This window comes from Marmota flaviventris, chromosome 12 (assembly GCF_047511675.1).
Source record: "Marmota flaviventris isolate mMarFla1 chromosome 12, mMarFla1.hap1, whole genome shotgun sequence".
Taxonomy (NCBI): domain Eukaryota; kingdom Metazoa; phylum Chordata; class Mammalia; order Rodentia; family Sciuridae; genus Marmota; species Marmota flaviventris.
Window position 1 is genome coordinate 93,311,381 of NC_092509.1, and position 17,501 is coordinate 93,328,881.

Consider the following 17,501-nt stretch of genomic DNA (forward strand, 5'->3'; position numbering starts at 1 on the left):
CTTTCATTACCCAGAGGAAGGTGGGAGTGGTGTTATTTCCACCAGGTTTACTTGACTCAAAGTTTGATCATAAGAGCAGCCCAGGACAGATGGGCATAGTGACACACATCTGTAATCACAGCAACTTGGGAGACTGAGGCAGGAGGATCACAAATTCAAGGCCAGCCTTAATAACTTAGACCTTGTCTCAAAAAATAAAAAGGGGTGGGGATGTAACTTAGTGGTAGTACACCCCTGGTTTTGATCCCAGTACCATGAAAAACAAAATTGTTAAGTTGAAATGAAATGACATAAATTAATATGCCAAGTAAAACTCATTATCCACAGAGCAAAACAAAAACCCAATAACAAACAAAATAGGTGAGGGATGAAGATCTGGAAGGGTTGGAGGTTGTTTTTTTTTTGGGGGGGGGGGTGCTTTTTTTGGATCCTCAAGGAGAAAAAGGGAAGAGCAGAGATACTCTCCTGAAGCCTGCTGTGTCCCAGACACTCTCAGCCCCATCTGTGTACTTGGTGCAGTTTCCTAACTGCAGACAGCTCTTTTGAGGGTCACTTTTATAATTACATATTTTACTCATTTAAGAAACACTATTTGGAAGCAAAATGAAAAGCAAAGCTTTCTAAAAATAAGTTATTTATTGCTCGTTTTTAAAAATAAATGAACATTTATAATAGAATTCCAAATTTGATTTAGTCTATACTAACAAAAGGACAATACACACCAGTAAACAAGGATTTCCAACTTGCTACATAACTAAGAAACAAGTCAATTAAACACTTGCTTTCAGACAGGGGCAAACATCAGTCACTGCCACTTAATTTGAAAAATCCATGTTGCTTTCCATACCTAAGAAACAATTCAATAGGGGTTGCCTTGCTCTTCCCCACTGGAAATGAACTGAAAAGCTATAAGCCAAGAGAAGGAAAGAAGAGCTGAATTGAAAGATAGGAACTAAAGTCAAAATTCTTTCATTACCCAGAGGAAGGTGGGAGTGGTGTTATTTCCACCAGGTTTACTTGACTCAAAGTTTGATCATAAGAGCAGCCCAGGACAGATGGGCATAGTGACACACATCTGTAATCACAGCAACTTGGGAGACTGAGGCAGGAGGATCACAAATTCAAGGCCAGCCTTAATAACTTAGACCTTGTCTCAAAAAATAAAAAGGGGTGGGGATGTAACTTAGTGGTAGTACACCCCTGGTTTTGATCCCAGTACCATGAAAAACAAACAACAAAACCAACCCAGGACGAGATTTTATTTGTGGAATGTGGTAAGCATGGTCATGTCCTAATTTTTTCTTAGCATCTAGCAGTGTCTGATCATGTGCCCATACTCAGGGTTGGGAGAGACGCTAATGATGTGTCCTGGGCCTTCCTCAGATGCCACAATGGCTTCTGCCATAGTAAGACTGAAAAGATGGCTCTCTTTTCCTTAGAGATACTGGCTCAGTATCAGATAGAGGTATGGACATATTGTCAACTCTAGAAGAATCAACAATTTATCCCACATCTGATGCATTAAGCTTTTCAGAGCTTCAATGAGATTGTCAGTAGTATCACTTTTTTGTACCTATAAAACTTCAAAATTCTCAATAGAATTTGGCTCAAAAAAGAGACCAGGTTGAAAGTTACTCTGTTATTCATGATGACAAAAGCAATCCCTCTTCAGTTACAAATCAGCACTTAAGTCCTGTAATTGAGCATGTCCTCACACCATCCCCTGTTTTTGGCCTCCATATAGACAGATGCATTGCACTGCTGCATGGTACACTCCATCTCAAACAGCTGGCGACACCCAATCGTTAACTTTTCCCTAGGGGAAAAAGAAATGTTAAGTCACCACATGAAAGCTAGTCAGATAAATATTCTTTCTTATGAAAAATAAGAATCCTATACATTAATTGTGTACTACATGATTTTCTGAAATATGTATACATTGTGGAATGGCTCAGTCAAGGTAATTAACAAATGTTTTCCTTACATGTACTCATTTTTTATGGCAAAAACACTTAAAAACCTATTCTTAGCAATTTGCAAAATACATTGTTATTAACTTAAGTTACCATCTGGTACAACAGATCCCTTGAACTTACTACCCCTAGCTGAAATTCTGTGGTTTTTGACCAATATCTCCCCAACCCTCCACCACTCACTGCCCCCAGAAGAGTTACCATCATTCTGTCTACTTCTATGAGTTCAACTTTTTTAGACCCCACATGAGAGTGAGATCATGTGGTATTTGTCTCTCTGTGCTTTGCCTCTTTCACATAACCTAATCTCTGCTGGGTTCATCCATGTTGTCTCAAGTGACAGGATTTCCTTCTTTTTAAAGGCAAAATAGTATTCAGAGGTGTATATATACCACATTTTCTTTGTCCATTTATCAGCTTAAGAACACTTAAGGTTGATTCCACATTTAGCTATTATAATTAATGCTGTTATGAAGATGGGAGTGCATGGTAACTATTCATTCTGATTCCATTTTCTCTGGATATATTAAAAATTCTTAATACAATGTGATAATACTGGGATTTGAAATATATTCTTTGATATTTGAGAGATAATACCAACTATAGTTTCTTAGTAGACCACAGAACATGGGAGAATAAACACTTAGGTGCACCGAGTCTCAGCCAACACAAGACGACCTTGGCACAATTTCCAGAATTCAGGAATAAGGGTGAATCTCTGTCAACAAAGTTGGGTACTTGGAAACAATCCTTTGGATGATGGGCTAGGCTGAACAATCTAGCTGTGCTCTCTGAAGGACCTTTCCTAGCAGGAGATAGGCTTATGTTAAGATGCTACCAAGGGGTAAACAACACTGTGGAACAGGTGGCTTCATCTTGTCTTGCTAAAGAACCATGGACTGGAGGATGTACCTCCTGAAGGAACAGAAACTTGAGAAGCAATAAATTGATAGAGTTGCTACTCTTTAAAAAGGGACTGTGGCATAAGTTGCCTAGCAATTAATGATTGAGTATTTAGTAACTACCTAAGCCAAGATGGGGAAGCAGGAAGTAATACCTAACATAATCCCATGCCTAATCCCATTCAGAATATACATTGTGTAGAGACAACAAAGAATAAACACCATATTCTGAACAACCTCACTTCCTGAGGATGTGTGGTTTCTGAGTCATTAAGATCTGACTTCTAGCTTTGAGTTACCCTAGTCCTACTTCCTATGTTTTAAACTCAAAATGAGTGTCATGTTGCTGCTAATTCTTAATAACTATTAAGAAAATTACTTTGTGAACACCCTTTTAAGAAGTTCAAGATAGGGCTGGGGATGTGGCTCAAGCAGTAGCGTGATCGCCTGGCATGCGTGCGGCCCGAGTTTGATCCTCAGCACCACATACAAACAAAGATGTTGTATCCACCGAAAACTAAAAAAAACAAATATTTAAAAAAAAAAAAATTCTCTCTCTCTAAAAAAAAAAAAGTTCAAGATAGCAGAGATGAAAATGTTTTCTTATAAACTTAAATTTGAAACAAAAAGGGCAGGCCCTACTGACTTTGGTTACTTATTTCACATGTGAAAAGAAATATCCTTCAGTAACTAAACTTCTGAATCTTCCTCTTTCTCGCCCTCCTCCTTCTCTCCTTATCCAGGAAAGTACTGGTTGTTTTTCGTAGTGTGTTTCATATACACACTATTAGATTGTTATGACAGGAATTCTTCAGTTCCTTTTTATGCCCACAGCTTACACGTTAGATGACAGAACATTAGAGGTGGGGGCACCGTATCCCTTTGCTTGCCATTCTGCAGCACCTTCAGTTAAATTTAGATGTCTCCCAATTGCAACTAAGTTCTTTATCTAGGGCCTGTAAAAACCATTATCCAAGTCTGCCTAGATTAAAAAAAAAAAAACAAAAACAACTTTTTCTACCTTTTTCCTCTGATAGCAGAAATACTTTGCATCCCTTATCATATACCTATTTATTTTTCCAAGCTAAACTCTTCCAACTCCTGATCCTTTCTGGAACTGTGCTCAAAATTGAAGGTTGCTTCTAATTCTGCAATTCTATGTTGTTTTACTCAAAACAACAGCCATTGTTTTCTCTAAATTTTCTTATATGAATATCAAACATGCTTTGACTAAATATTAGACTGGTCAAAATAACTATAGTAATCTGGCCAATTAATTAAAAAATAATTCCATGTCTGACTTTAAATTTTCTTTCATCGGAACACAAGAACCAAGGTTTGGAGTTTCAGCTCCCTGCTTTCCTATGACATCTCAACAAATGGTGCTGGCACAACCGGATATTCACATATGCAAATATGGATGAATGCAGCAGTGAAGGTGGACCTTTTACCTCATACCACATACAGACAATTCCTGACGATTTCTCAACTTTATAATGATGCAAAAGCAATATGCTTCAGTAGAAAATGTACTTGGGATTTTGATATTTTCCTAGACTGGTGATAAGCTGAGATCTCTGGAGATGCTGGGAAATGGGAGTAAGCTACCTCTCAGTTAGCTATGGAGCTGCAAGGGTAAAGGATCAATTCTCTACAGGGTACCATGTTGCTATTCAACAAGTTAGATGTATTAAGTACATTCTGACTTAGGATATTTTAATGTGCATTTGATGCATTTTCAACTTAGGATATTTTCAATTTATGACAAGTTTATCAGGATGTAACCCCATTAAAATCAAAGACCATCAACATTATGCCATTCTTTTCTAATTATATCAGAAAGTGTATATTTTAGATTATTGTTCTCTAAGGCTGTTTTTCTGTCTAAATCTAGGACAAACCAAGTTCCTAACTTAACACGAAGGTTCTGAAACTTCAGTCTGCCCTGGAGGGGTTGTTAGAACCGTTTGTAGGGCTCTACTCCTAGTTTCTGATTCACAATGACTGGTGTGAATTTGCATTTCTCACAAGTTTCTAAGTGATGCACACTCTGGTCAGGTCCAGGTCCCACTTAGGGAGCTCTAACTCTAGGGTAATCCTGAAGATATTATCATGGTGCTGATTGCTGGAATCTGAATGCAGTAATTCCTGAAAGCACTTGCCAAGAGAAAACAAATAAGTTTCTGATGCATATGCTGCTTTAGGCAATATATTACTTGAATTTGCCAGTATGATATTGCGATTTATAGCAAGGAATGTATGCTTAGTGTTTCATTCCTGCCACACAGCTTCTAAAATCCTTGGATTCTCCAGTGATGTGTCCTTTGTGTACTAATGAGATGACTGAGGGTTGGGGGTTCCCAGACAACCTCAGGATAAAGCTCAGCCTCAGTTGGTTGTCACAGGATTAAAGAGTTGGAACTGACAGTCTTACCCACAACCTAGAAGGCAGAGGGACTGAAGATGGAATTGATCACCACTGGCTAATGATTTAACCAGCCATGCCTTCTTAAATTAAACCTCCATAAAATCCCAAAAGGTCTGGGTCAGAGAGCATCAGGGGTGATGAAAAAGAACACATGCATAGGCTAAGAGGGTGGGTGTACCCCAATCCCAGGAGCCCTTCCAGATTTCACATGATTGATCTCTTCATCTGGCTATTTACCTGTGTTTTTAAGAATATCCTTCATAATAAATAGGTGCATGTAAATAAAGTGTTTCCTGAGCTCTGTGAACCACTCTAGCAAATTAAGAGAACCCAAAAAGGATTAAATTACTGAATTATATCCAACTGGTATCCGCTGAGAATGAGTGGCAAGTTTGACAGCAGGAAATTTTGGTTTGCTATCTGTCTCATGCAATCAGGTACTTTGAGGCTGATGTCACAAACTAGTTTATATTTCAAATTTTTAAAAACTATCGTAAGAGACTTGCTCACAAACATTCCAGAAAACTGTCAAAACTTAAGGAGAAAAAAAATGTAAATTAATACTGTTCCTAGCTTATTTCTCATCTAAGTAGAAGATGTCACACCAGGGATTGGCTGGAATTCTATGTGATAACCCTGTTAATTTACTGCCCTGGATTTTCTGAACAAACTGGTCACCTGTGCAGGGCAGCAGTGCTCATACACTCCACTAGCAGGGATAAAACCTACTTGAAAGCATCCAAAAACTAGAGATAACAGAAAATACCAACTGAATTATAGATATAGCACCAGGTTTCTACCTGCACTATGGAATTTAACCTTGGATTTAAACTAATCTGAAACCTTAATACACTGTTTGTTTTTTTAGAACCCTTAGAGTAGTTTTTATATTCTTGAATTACTTAAAGAACTCCTGTTTAAGACAGGAAAATAGTTTTTTCCTTCTGTACCTATACTCACACACACACTTCTCTTAACACCAGATGTGAGAGGATGGGGGTTTCAAGCAGCTCTCCAGTGGATACCAAGGGGGTGTCTCATTCAATCCGATTCTGATCCTATCTACCTGGAATCCATGCCCACTAGTTGAAAGTTCAGTCCCTCAAAATTACTGCCTGTTACATGCCAAACACAAGTAATAGTTTGTTATTTATAAATCAAGGTTCCCACGACCCCCTTTTCTCCTCAGGTTTAATTTGCTAGGATAGTTCAAAGATCTGGTCAAAAAACAGCTCAATGAAACACTTAAGATTACATATTTATTATAAGTGGTTATCAAGGATACAAGTGAACAGCCAAATGAAGAGATGCATGCATACACACAGGCATACCACTTCTAGGCACCTCCATATGTTCAGCAACCAAGATTTCCCTGAACCTCAGGGTTCAGGAATTTTAAGGGCGGCCTCCTATTGTGGGCATAATCAGTTATTAACTCAGACTCCAACCCTCTCCAAAAGCCAATAGTTACTTCATTAGAACAAAAGATGCTCCTAACACCCAGGAGTTCTACAGATGGTCGGAGTTCTATGTCAGGAACTGAGATCAGAGACGAAGTACTAGAAAATAAGCATCTCCTAGCAAAAGAGCTCCATCTCAGCAACCACAGGCAGAGACACAAATTTCTTATTACTTCATACCTCCCTATTGCAATAATCTGCTGTGACACATCAACAATCTCCTCTTTTAGAACACTTTAAATAAATACATACATACATACATACATACCAGCCATTTCAGACAATTTAAGTAACTGTTTCCCTTAACATGCCCACAAAATAACCATCTACATGCATGTTAAATCATCATCTGTTTTCACCTCTCAGTTATGGTGCAACCTTTCATCTACTGCACTTGGTCCTGTGTCTCACAAACCAGTGAAACCAAAAGACTCTGTCTCTTTTGGCAGCTTATTTGAAAATTATGAGCTATGGCACACAGCAGAATATACTATACAGTTATACAAATAATTGAAATTATACAAATAATTTCAAAAGAAACGAGAGTAACAAATCCAAATGCTATTAACCAAATGCATTCAAGATACTAAATGTATTTATCTTCAAAATCATTCTTTTGAGTATAAGAGGGAGCTTATTAATACTCAAATACAACTATTCCAAAAGCAAGCTGAAGTCAAAATAATTTTGACTTCTGATTGGAACCATCCTTAAAAGACTCTGGTTTCCATGTTATATAAAATGAGCTTTTTGTATCTTCAAAAATGTGGCTAAGATCAGAAGACATTATATTTTGGACATAAATTTCACATAAGCCTTTAATTTAAAGATAGATTATCCAGAAAGATGTACAAATAAGATTCCAATTGATTCACTAATATTCTGAAGTTAAGAGTAAGAAATCATTTTCCCAACTCTAACAGACCTATAGATGCCCAGTGGCTTCAGATTTTCTTGGAACTTACTTAAAACAAGTGATTTAACATTCATAGCTGCTTTGAAACATCTATGCATGATTATTAATCCTAGTGTCTTGATATCATCAAACAAATTTATTGATCTAAAGTTTTAACAGTAGAAGCATTCTGATAATTCATTTTGTCTCTAGGCTTGCTCATAAAACTTTTAGCCACACTGGTACATGGTGAATGAACTCTGCTTTAGTGATATAATGACATATTGCACAGAAATGACATACATTAAGTACAATTTAAACAAAGCACAAATTTCCCATTTGCTTATACACAAGTTTGGTAGTGAGTAGCATAAATGAACAGAGGAACTTGCACCCAGCTAAACAAGCTACTTAGGAATTAAAAACATAATTTTTAATTATGTAGGGCTGGGATTGTGGCTCAGTTGTAGAGCGCTTGCCTAGCATGTGTGAGGCACTGGGTTCAATCCTCAGCACTACATACAAAAAGAAATAAAGATTCAAAAAAACATTATTATTAAAAAACAAACAAAAAACCACATGCATACACATCAAACTCACAACTACCTAAGTTCTCCACGTGTGTTATGAGTTATATCCACCACTCTGGTATTAAAACTTCAATCCAATTTCAGACAAGCCTCAAACTGTAGCCGTTCTTCATGACCACTTCTACAAGCAAACTTCAGGTCTTTTTTCAAGGTAAAACGCCAGATTTGTTATAGCATTCATGTATTCCTTAGCCATTTAACATATATAAAACTATCATACCATTTTTATTGATTTCTATACTTTTTTTTTTTTTAACATGTCTCTGAAGACTTTAGGTGTGGGTCTCTAACTCCATTTTCTGCATAGGCCCTGTGGTTTTTATTGCATGATTTTGCACAAGGCAGTGGTTAATATTTAGGAAGGCATATGACCTGTCAAAACAGAACTGACTATAAACCAACTACTGCTCCATGCATCCATATGGATCTCAATGTTAAGTTAAAATAGAATATGGTATACAGGGGATAGAAGGACAACACTGAAGGATTTTTGCCCTTTATGAATTTCTTTACCTGGACTAGAATTAAACAGCTGTCCAGTTCATTCAGGCACTTGTAACAAAATACTTTAGACTGATTAGTTGATAAACACAAATTTATTTCTAACAGTTCTGGAGCTGGGACATTCAAGATCAAGATATTAGTAGATTCAGTGTCTAGTGAGACTCTCTTTCTCATAGATAGCCTTTTCTACATGTTCTCTCATGGTAGAAGGGCTGGCTACTTCTTTGAGGAATTTTCATGAGGGTCTAATCCCATTCCCAAAGGCCCCATCTTCTAATACAGCTATTACATTGGGAATTAGTTTTCAAAATATGAATCTGGGGGCTGGGGCTGGGGCTCAGTGGCACAGCGCTCGCCTAGCACATGTGAGGCACTGGGTTCAATCCCCTGCGCCACATAAAAATAAATTAAGCAAAGGGTTTTCTTTATACTAACTGCTCTTTAAAATATATCTGGGGACCTCAGCGAATCTAAGACTCTTTCAGAGGGTCTACAATGTCAAAAAATAAACAGCTACCTTCATAAAAAGACTAAGATGTTATCTGCCTTTTAGGCCTATTTCCTCGAAAATGTAGAATAGTTTTCCAGCAATACATGACATGATTATCACAACCAACAGAATGCAAAAGCAGTTATGAGATTCCAGCTGTCTTCTATTAAGCCAGACATTAAGAGATTTGTAAACTGCACAACAATGCCTCCTTTGTCAGTAATATTTTTGTTTGTGGAGACATTACTTAATATGTAGTAATCAGTTATTTTTAAACAAATTAGTAAACATTTTAAAATTCTCAGTTCTAAGGTCTAATACAGTAAATATAGATACATATGGCCCACATAAAAATTCTTTGAGCCTTTCAATAATTTTTAACAATATAAAGGAGACTTGAGGACAAAAAGTGTGAGAACTACTTTAAATTTTATAGCTGATACACACACACACGCACACACACACACAAGGCCTTTTTTGTATGTATAAAATACTTCGAATTAATGTTTAAAAATTCATAGTGTGGTGCAAAAACTTAGAACAATTGGCCACCTCCACCAAGTAGCACCAAATATGGTAAAAGCTTGTTACGATGATATATCTACAAGCAGATAGGGCTTACCGATACTCAGTCTGTGAAACACAATCATAAAGTTCCTGGGCAGTAAATGTGACACTTTTATTTACCTGAAAAAAAAATATATATATAGTCATTAAGAAGATATACTAAGGGGCTGGGGTTGTGGCTCAGTGGTAGAGCACATGCCTAGCACATTTGAGCCACTGGGTTAGATCCCAGCACCACATTAAAAAAAAAAAGAAGAAGAAGAAGAAAGAAGAAGAAGAAGAGGAAGGGGAAGGGGAAGGGGGAAGGAGAGAAGAAGAAGAAACACCAAATCAAATGACAGTGCAATTAGTGATGACAGTGCAATTAGAATGGCCCACGTTTTGCAGGTGCAGAATCTCAAGTTTCTAGTTATTGCTTTAAAAAGGACTGGCCAGTAATAATAAGCTCATTGACTATAATGTCAATAATGAACTATGTGTGAAAATATTGGTCCTATTATTAAAACTTATAAAACCAGTATACAGGTGTGAACGTAGTGAGAATTTCAACAGAGCACCTAATCATTTATAGTTCAAATGGACAGAAAAAAACAATTAAATTATAAACTGTGTGGAAAGTTATATTTGATTTAGGAAAAAGTTTGGTAGATGTTATCTAAAAAACCTGTATTTTTCAGACTATTTAAGTCTACATATTTAAACTAGTATGTTTAAATTAATAAATAGTATAATTCAGAGACATGATTCACAAAATCATAAAAGTGAAGGAATCTTGTTTCCCGAAGCTTACTACTAATGTAGGCTATATTCTATTTATGTACAAGGAAGAACCTGGAAATTTGTAGAAAGGGAAATTTTTTTTTAATTGGATAACAAATAGCATAGTAGTACCTAAATTTTCAGAAACTATGAACGAGTAGAGGGAAACGCAATAATACTATCTTCTATTTGATTCACTTTTTAAAATATTTGAAGCTACTAACTGGTATGAAGTTTTGGTGGATAAAATGTTTCTATTCTGGATTAATTAATACCACTTTAAAGATTCATATCATTAAAAAGTCTAGAGTTCAAGGTATTATTGCTTATTTGCAAAATTCCAAGATCTCCTTCAATGTTTTCATAAGAAATTCACCATATTTGTGAAGAAAATGTTTCATTTACCTGTATGTTGAAGTACTGTCTTTTTTTTTTTCTTTTTTCTTTTTTCAGTACTGAGGATTGAACCACCCCCTTCAGGGGTGATCTACCATTGAGCTACATTCCCATCCTGATCTGTCTGTCTGTCTGTCTATCCTATCTATGCTGTACTGGGGACCAAATCCATGCCCAGTTGTTGTTGTTGTTTTCGTTATTTACAAAAAGTTAAATGAAGAGCTAACCAGTAATGAAAGTGAATGAATACATTTTAAAGGAGTTGGACTCCTTAAGAAATGTGAAACCTACATGTGTCACAAAAACTCCTTCACTTAGGGTATTTTAAGAATTACACACACACACACACACACGAGCAAAACTGAGAAAAGGAATATATAGAGAAGAGGGGCAAAGAGCTTTAGGCAAACAAAAACTGAAAATCAACAGAATCCTTTCTTGGATCGGCAATGATGAGGAAAGCATGCAGGTTAGTTTACAAAACACACTGCACCCTCTTTACGGCTCTAACTTGGGGTCTGTGCTGTTGCAATAGAGGAAACGAAATTAGAGAACTTTTCTTTCCTGTAATCAGCAGCTCTCAAACAGAGGTGGGTTCTTCCTCTCTGAGGGTCATTTTGGGTATGTGAGTCGGGTGGGGTGGTAATATTTTTGATTGTCACAATGACCAGGAGAGCTACAGGCATTTAGTGCCTGAGGAGTAGGGATGTTAAACATCCTGCAAGGTTCTACACAATGAAGAAATGACCTGTCCAAAATGCCAACACATCCCTGATGAGAAACAATTCTGTGCTGAAGCAACTATGTTATTTTAGGACACTATTGTATTTTTACTTAGAGAACAAAATTAAAAATTGAGTATGTTACAGGCAGGGAGTGGGGAGGAATGTGAAGACGTAGGTCAAAGGAGACAGAGTAGAAGATATGGAGAGTGAACATTCTAAGACAGCCAATGTACAACCTGAAGACTACAGTTAATAACAGTGCTATGTTTAGGATTTTTTTTCTGAAAGAATAGATTTTTGTTGCTCTTGCCACACCAAAAAAAGAGTACTATGTAAGATGGTGGATGTTAATTTACTTGATTATAGTATCTATTTCACTATGTATATAGTGTATATAAAAACATCCATTTTATACATGTATATAAAAACATCATTTTATACAATTTAAATACGTACACTTTTTTAAAAGGGGAAAATAAAATATGTTGCTGGCAAACTTCTACAACATTCAATAATTTAAAATGAATGTCTAATTAAATAGCAAACATTGTGTTTTAGAACATCTATATTTAATTATATTAATACTTGCTAATAATAGAAATGTGATAAACATTTAAAAATATTTCTCATACCTCATACTTGATTAGGAAGTTATAGAGAGTTTCGACATCTTGATAATTACTGTTGGGGGCCAAAATTCTAAAAAAATCAAAATAAAAGAACAGGAGGGGAAATGAATGATTTAAGAATAAAGCAATACCTTGAACTATTTCCCCAAAACACACCTATACAAGGAAAGATAACTTATTATTTAATGTTTATTCAGAGAATCACAATTTTTTGTTTTATAATCAATTAAAAATGTATAAAAACACAAATTTAATCCAACAAAGATTAATTTACTAATATATTTTGCCTTGTTTAAAGTAATACTTCTGCTGGGCACAGTGATGCATGCCTGTAATCCCAGCAGCTGGGAGGTTGAGGCATGAAGATCATGAGTTCAAAGCCACCCTCAGCAAAAGTGAGGCACTGAGCAACTCAGATCCTGTCTCTAAATAAAATACACAAAGGAGCTGGGGCTGTGGCTCAGTGGTTGAGTGCCTGAGAGTTCAATCCCTGGTACCAAAAAACATTAAAAAAAATAACACTTCTAAGCAATTGATTCACAACCATACATATTCACATATGCAAAATTATAGTTCACATTTTGGATTACAATTATACAATTTCTCAGAAAGGAAATGGAAATGTGAAGTACATAATCACTCCATATCTTTTAAGCTGAGAACAAAATGTCCTTGCCAATGCTTGATACTGTCAGACTCGAGAGCCAACTGTTCTCAATAATCTTAATTATATCTTTAGACTATTTAGTTTTTTTATTTCTATGAAAAACTTTTATAAATAATTTTTTTTAGGACATAGTTAAAATTTTTAAGATGCTTTGCTTCCTTGGAAGAGGCATATGCAGAGTATCCTTAGGAATATACAAAAAATCTGAATGAGAATACCAGTTTCATGGAAAAAGTTTTTCTCACAACTAATAATTTTAAAATACAAATGATCTTCTAAACAAGAAACCAACCAATACCACCCCCCCAAAAAAGAAAGATCAAGGATAATACATGGGAGGGGGGTAGTCCATAAATAATTTGCTTTTAAAAATAAGCATAGTATATCATCATTATCGCAGTCACCCTACTGTTAGGCACACCAGAACTTGTTACTCCTAACTACAACTCAGTGCCTGTTGATCCATCTTCCTGGAACATTCTTCCTCTCCACTCTACTCTCTACCTTCTAGTAACCATCATTCTATTTCCAATATCTATGAGATCAACTGTGCATTTCAAAATGCTAGAATAAAGGATTTTGAATGTTTTCACCAAAAAGAGATGATAAATGTTTTGAGGACATGGATATAGTTAACTCTATTTAAACATTAAACAATCTAAACATATATTGAACACATTATACCCCCTAAATATGTACAATTTTTATGTTCTATATATCAGTTTAGAATTTTAAAAATGAAAACAAAGCTATCTAGATAAATTAACCAAACTCTTAGAAAGGAAGTAGAAAATACACTATGTTGTAACTCTGCAGCCCAGAAAAAATAAAATATCAGCAACGTAAAATAATTATACCTATTTCTTTCATGGCTTTGGAAATAACTAAACTTGTTCTTAACCGAGGTTAAGAAAACTTAGAATGAAGATATTTTATAAAGAAATTTATAAGCTCTAAGCCAATATCACAAAAGAACATATTTTACTAAAAAATAGAATTAACATTCCTCTGCTCTGAAATACTTTGTAGGAAAACTGGTTCTAAGTAAAGCAGTCATTTGTCTATAGCAACAAGTTACACTCAAAGTAACTTGTATTCCAATGAGCAAAAAATTGAAATATTTTTAACTTCCACCTTGGTTTTAGCAGTTTTATTGAGCTATAATTTATATGCCATAAAATGCACTCATTTTACCAACTTAACAATTTTTAAAAAATTTTTTGTAGTTGTGGATGGACAGAATGACTTTATTTTACTTGTTTATTTTTATGTGGTGCTAAGGATTGAATCCAGTGTCTCACACGTGAGACAAGTGTTCTGCCACTGAGCTACAGCCCCAGCTCCAACTTAATGATTTTTTAAATAAAATTTACAGATCTGTACAATGATCACCCAATTTAATTTAAAACATTTCCTTCACACAGAAAAAGACCCCTCTTGCCTACTGGCTTGCAGTCTTTCTCTGTTCTCACTTCCAACCCCAACTCCAGGAAACCACTAATCCATTCTCTGTCTCTACAGAGTTGCCTTTTCAGACTGCACCAATTTCTTCATTTCTAAGTTCCTTCTCTCTTACCCTCATAAAAGCATACTTGTTACCAGAAATAATAGCATACTATATTAGAGTCCAGAGAATGAGGCAAACTCCAGTGGATAATGCCCAACTTTCACAATGTATTTGATGAGTAAGAAAGAAACTAAAATGCATACTAAAGACATCCATATCAGAACAAGTGATCCTTTATTCTCTCACCCAACAAATATTTGAGACTTCCTAGGAGCCATGCACTGCTCTAGGTCCTTGGATATAATAGTTAACAAGACAAAGATTCAGAGTAGACCACAGCATTACTGTTCTAAAGAGCATAAGAAAGAAAACAATCCTCACCAAGTACAGGGACATAATGAAGCAAGAAAAATGATCTGGCAGTCCCTCCCCACTTTCTAATTGCTAGTTGTAAACAAAATAAGAAACACAGGAATTTTAAGCTTCAAAGGAAGAAGTCACTTGTTCCAAATGTAAATACTTGATTATTTCACAAAATATCACAGAACTGTATTCTATGAAGATGTTACTTTTGTAATCAGAATAAAACTATACATGTTATTTTTTTAAAAAACTAAGATACACAAACTAGAATTTGTTATAAAATTTGTTATTCTAAAAGAACAGTTTGAGGTAGTCTGAGCCCAAAGTTGAACAGACAGCTTTTATTAAAATGCACTCACTTCGAGACTGAAGTTGGATTTGTCCTAGTATAAAAAATTACAAACTTTTACTCTAGTACAACTTGTTGAAGATACATAAAAAATAAAATGGCAAAAATGGCTTATGGAATTCGATGCTTTAGTAATTCCCCACACAAAAATTCTTGAGAGGTCAGCCTCCTGTAAAGTCTTCTCAGTTTCCCCCTCATACCAGTAGGAAGACAAAAGACTCTCAGAATGAAAGCCCTAAAATTACTTGTCAACGTCAACTTTTAAAAGGGAGAACGATGGTACAGAATAGAGGACACAGAAACCAATCCACAAAACTACAACTATCTTATATTTGATAAAGGGGCTAAAAGCATGCAATGGAGGAAGGATAGCATCTTCAACAAATGGTGCTGGGAAAACTGGAAATCCATATGCAACAAAATGAAACTGAATCCCTTTCTCTCGCCATGCACAAAAGTGAATTCAAAATGGATCAAGGAGCTTGATATCAAATCAGAGACACGCCGTCTGATAGAAGAAAAAGTTGGCTACGATCTACATACTGTGGGGTCGGGCTCCAAATTCCTCAATAGGACACCCATAGCACAAAAGTTAATAACTAGAATCAACAAATGGGACTTACTCAAACTAAAAAGTTTTTTCTCAGCAAAAGAAACAATAAGAGAGGTAAATAGAGAGCCTACATCCTGGGAACAAATCTTTACTCCTCACACTTCAGACAGAGCCCTAATATCCAGAGTATACAAAGAACTCAAAAAATTAGACAATAAGAGAACAAACAACCCAATCAACAAATGGGCCAAGGACCTGAACAGACACTTCTCAGAGGAGGACATACAATCAATCAACAAGTACATGAAAAAATGCTCACCATCTCTAGCTGTCAGAGAAATGCAAATCAAAACCACCCTAAGATACCATCTCACTCCAGTTAGATTGGCAGCCATTATGAAGTCAAACAACAACAAGTGCTGGCGAGGATGTGGGGAAAAGGGTACACTTGTACATTGCTGGTGGGACTGCAAATTGGTACAGCCAATTTGGAAAGCAGTATGGAGATTTCTTGGAAAGCTGGGAATGGAGCCACCATTTGACCCAGCTATTCCCCTTCTCGGTCTATTCCCTAAAGACCTAAAAAGAGCATGCTACAGGGACACTGCTACATCGATGTTCATAGCAGCACAATTCACAATAGCAAGACTGTGGAACCAACCTAGATGCCCTTCAATAGATGAATGGATAAAAAAAATGTGGCATTTATACACAATGGAGTATTACTCTGCATTAAAAAATGACAAAATCATAGAATTTACAGGGAAATGGATGGCATTAGAGCAGATTATGCTAAGTGAAGCTAGCCAATCCCTAAAAAACAAATGCCAAATGTCTTCTTTGATATAAGGAGAGTAACTAAGGACAGAGTAGGGTCGAAGAGCATGAGAAGAAGATTAACATTAAACAGGGATGAGAGGTGGGAGGGAAAGGGAGAGAGAAGGGAAATTGCATGGAAATGGAAGGAGACCCTCAGAGTTATACAAAAGTACATACAAGAGGAAGTGAGGGGAAAGGGAAAAATAATACAAGGGGGACAAATGAATGTCAGTAGAGGGGGCAGAGAGAGAAGAGGGGAGGGGAGGGGAGGGGGTATAGCAGAGGATAGGAAAGGCAGCAGAACACAACAGACACTAGTATGGCAATATGTAAATCAATGGATGTGTAACTGATGTGATTCTGCAATCTGTATATGGGGTAAAAATGGGAGCTCATAACCCACTTGAATCAAAGTGTGAAATATGATATATCAAGAACTATGTAATGTTTTGAACAGCCAACAATAAAAAAAAAATTAAAATAAATAAATAAATAAATAAAAGGGAGAACGAAAGAATCATCCTGTGGGGGAAATGATATACATTTCTGAAAATGGTGATTTTTATTTATGAATAATCCACACTTATCTTTTCAAAATAAATTCAGAATAATAAGTATGTTAAATTGACACTTTTTACACAAATACATATTACAGTGAGTGCTATGGAACATAAAAGAAAACTACAAGACATGTTCCCCATCTTCAAGTTCTTTATAATCTTAAATTTTCTCTACAATAAGTTAGTGGGAATTTCAGACGTCTGACTCAGGGTTTGATTTGCAGCTCATAGATGATTTATAAATTGAGATTGACCTGAATGCACTTAGGTTCCCTTTATAACAGCATCAATAATAACATAAAGATTTACTGAACACTCCAAGTTTGATCTTCACAGGTATCATCACCAACCCTGGATTTAACTAT

The 17,501-nt window shown here is 35.9% G+C and overlaps 1 protein-coding gene across 13 annotated transcripts in view; it reads right to left on the bottom strand.

Annotated features, from left to right (window-relative positions):
* Positions 1-617: 617 nt before the first annotated feature.
* Swt1 (SWT1 RNA endoribonuclease homolog) overlaps positions 618-17,501 on the bottom strand; it is an 89,680-nt gene continuing 72,796 nt past the window's right edge. For 12 of the 13 annotated variants that reach the window (XM_027934882.2, XM_071600215.1, XM_027934881.2 and 9 more), the window contains 3 exons: positions 12,322-12,388; positions 9,865-9,929; positions 618-1,816 (listed from right to left, as the gene is read on the bottom strand). In XM_027934882.2, coding sequence (XP_027790683.1) covers positions 1,687-1,816; positions 9,865-9,929; positions 12,322-12,388 — 262 coding nt within the window. In that variant the 3' untranslated portion in view covers positions 618-1,686. The remainder of the gene's footprint in view (positions 1,817-9,864; positions 9,930-12,321; positions 12,389-17,501) is intronic. The other variant, XM_071600224.1, reaches the window with a different exon arrangement.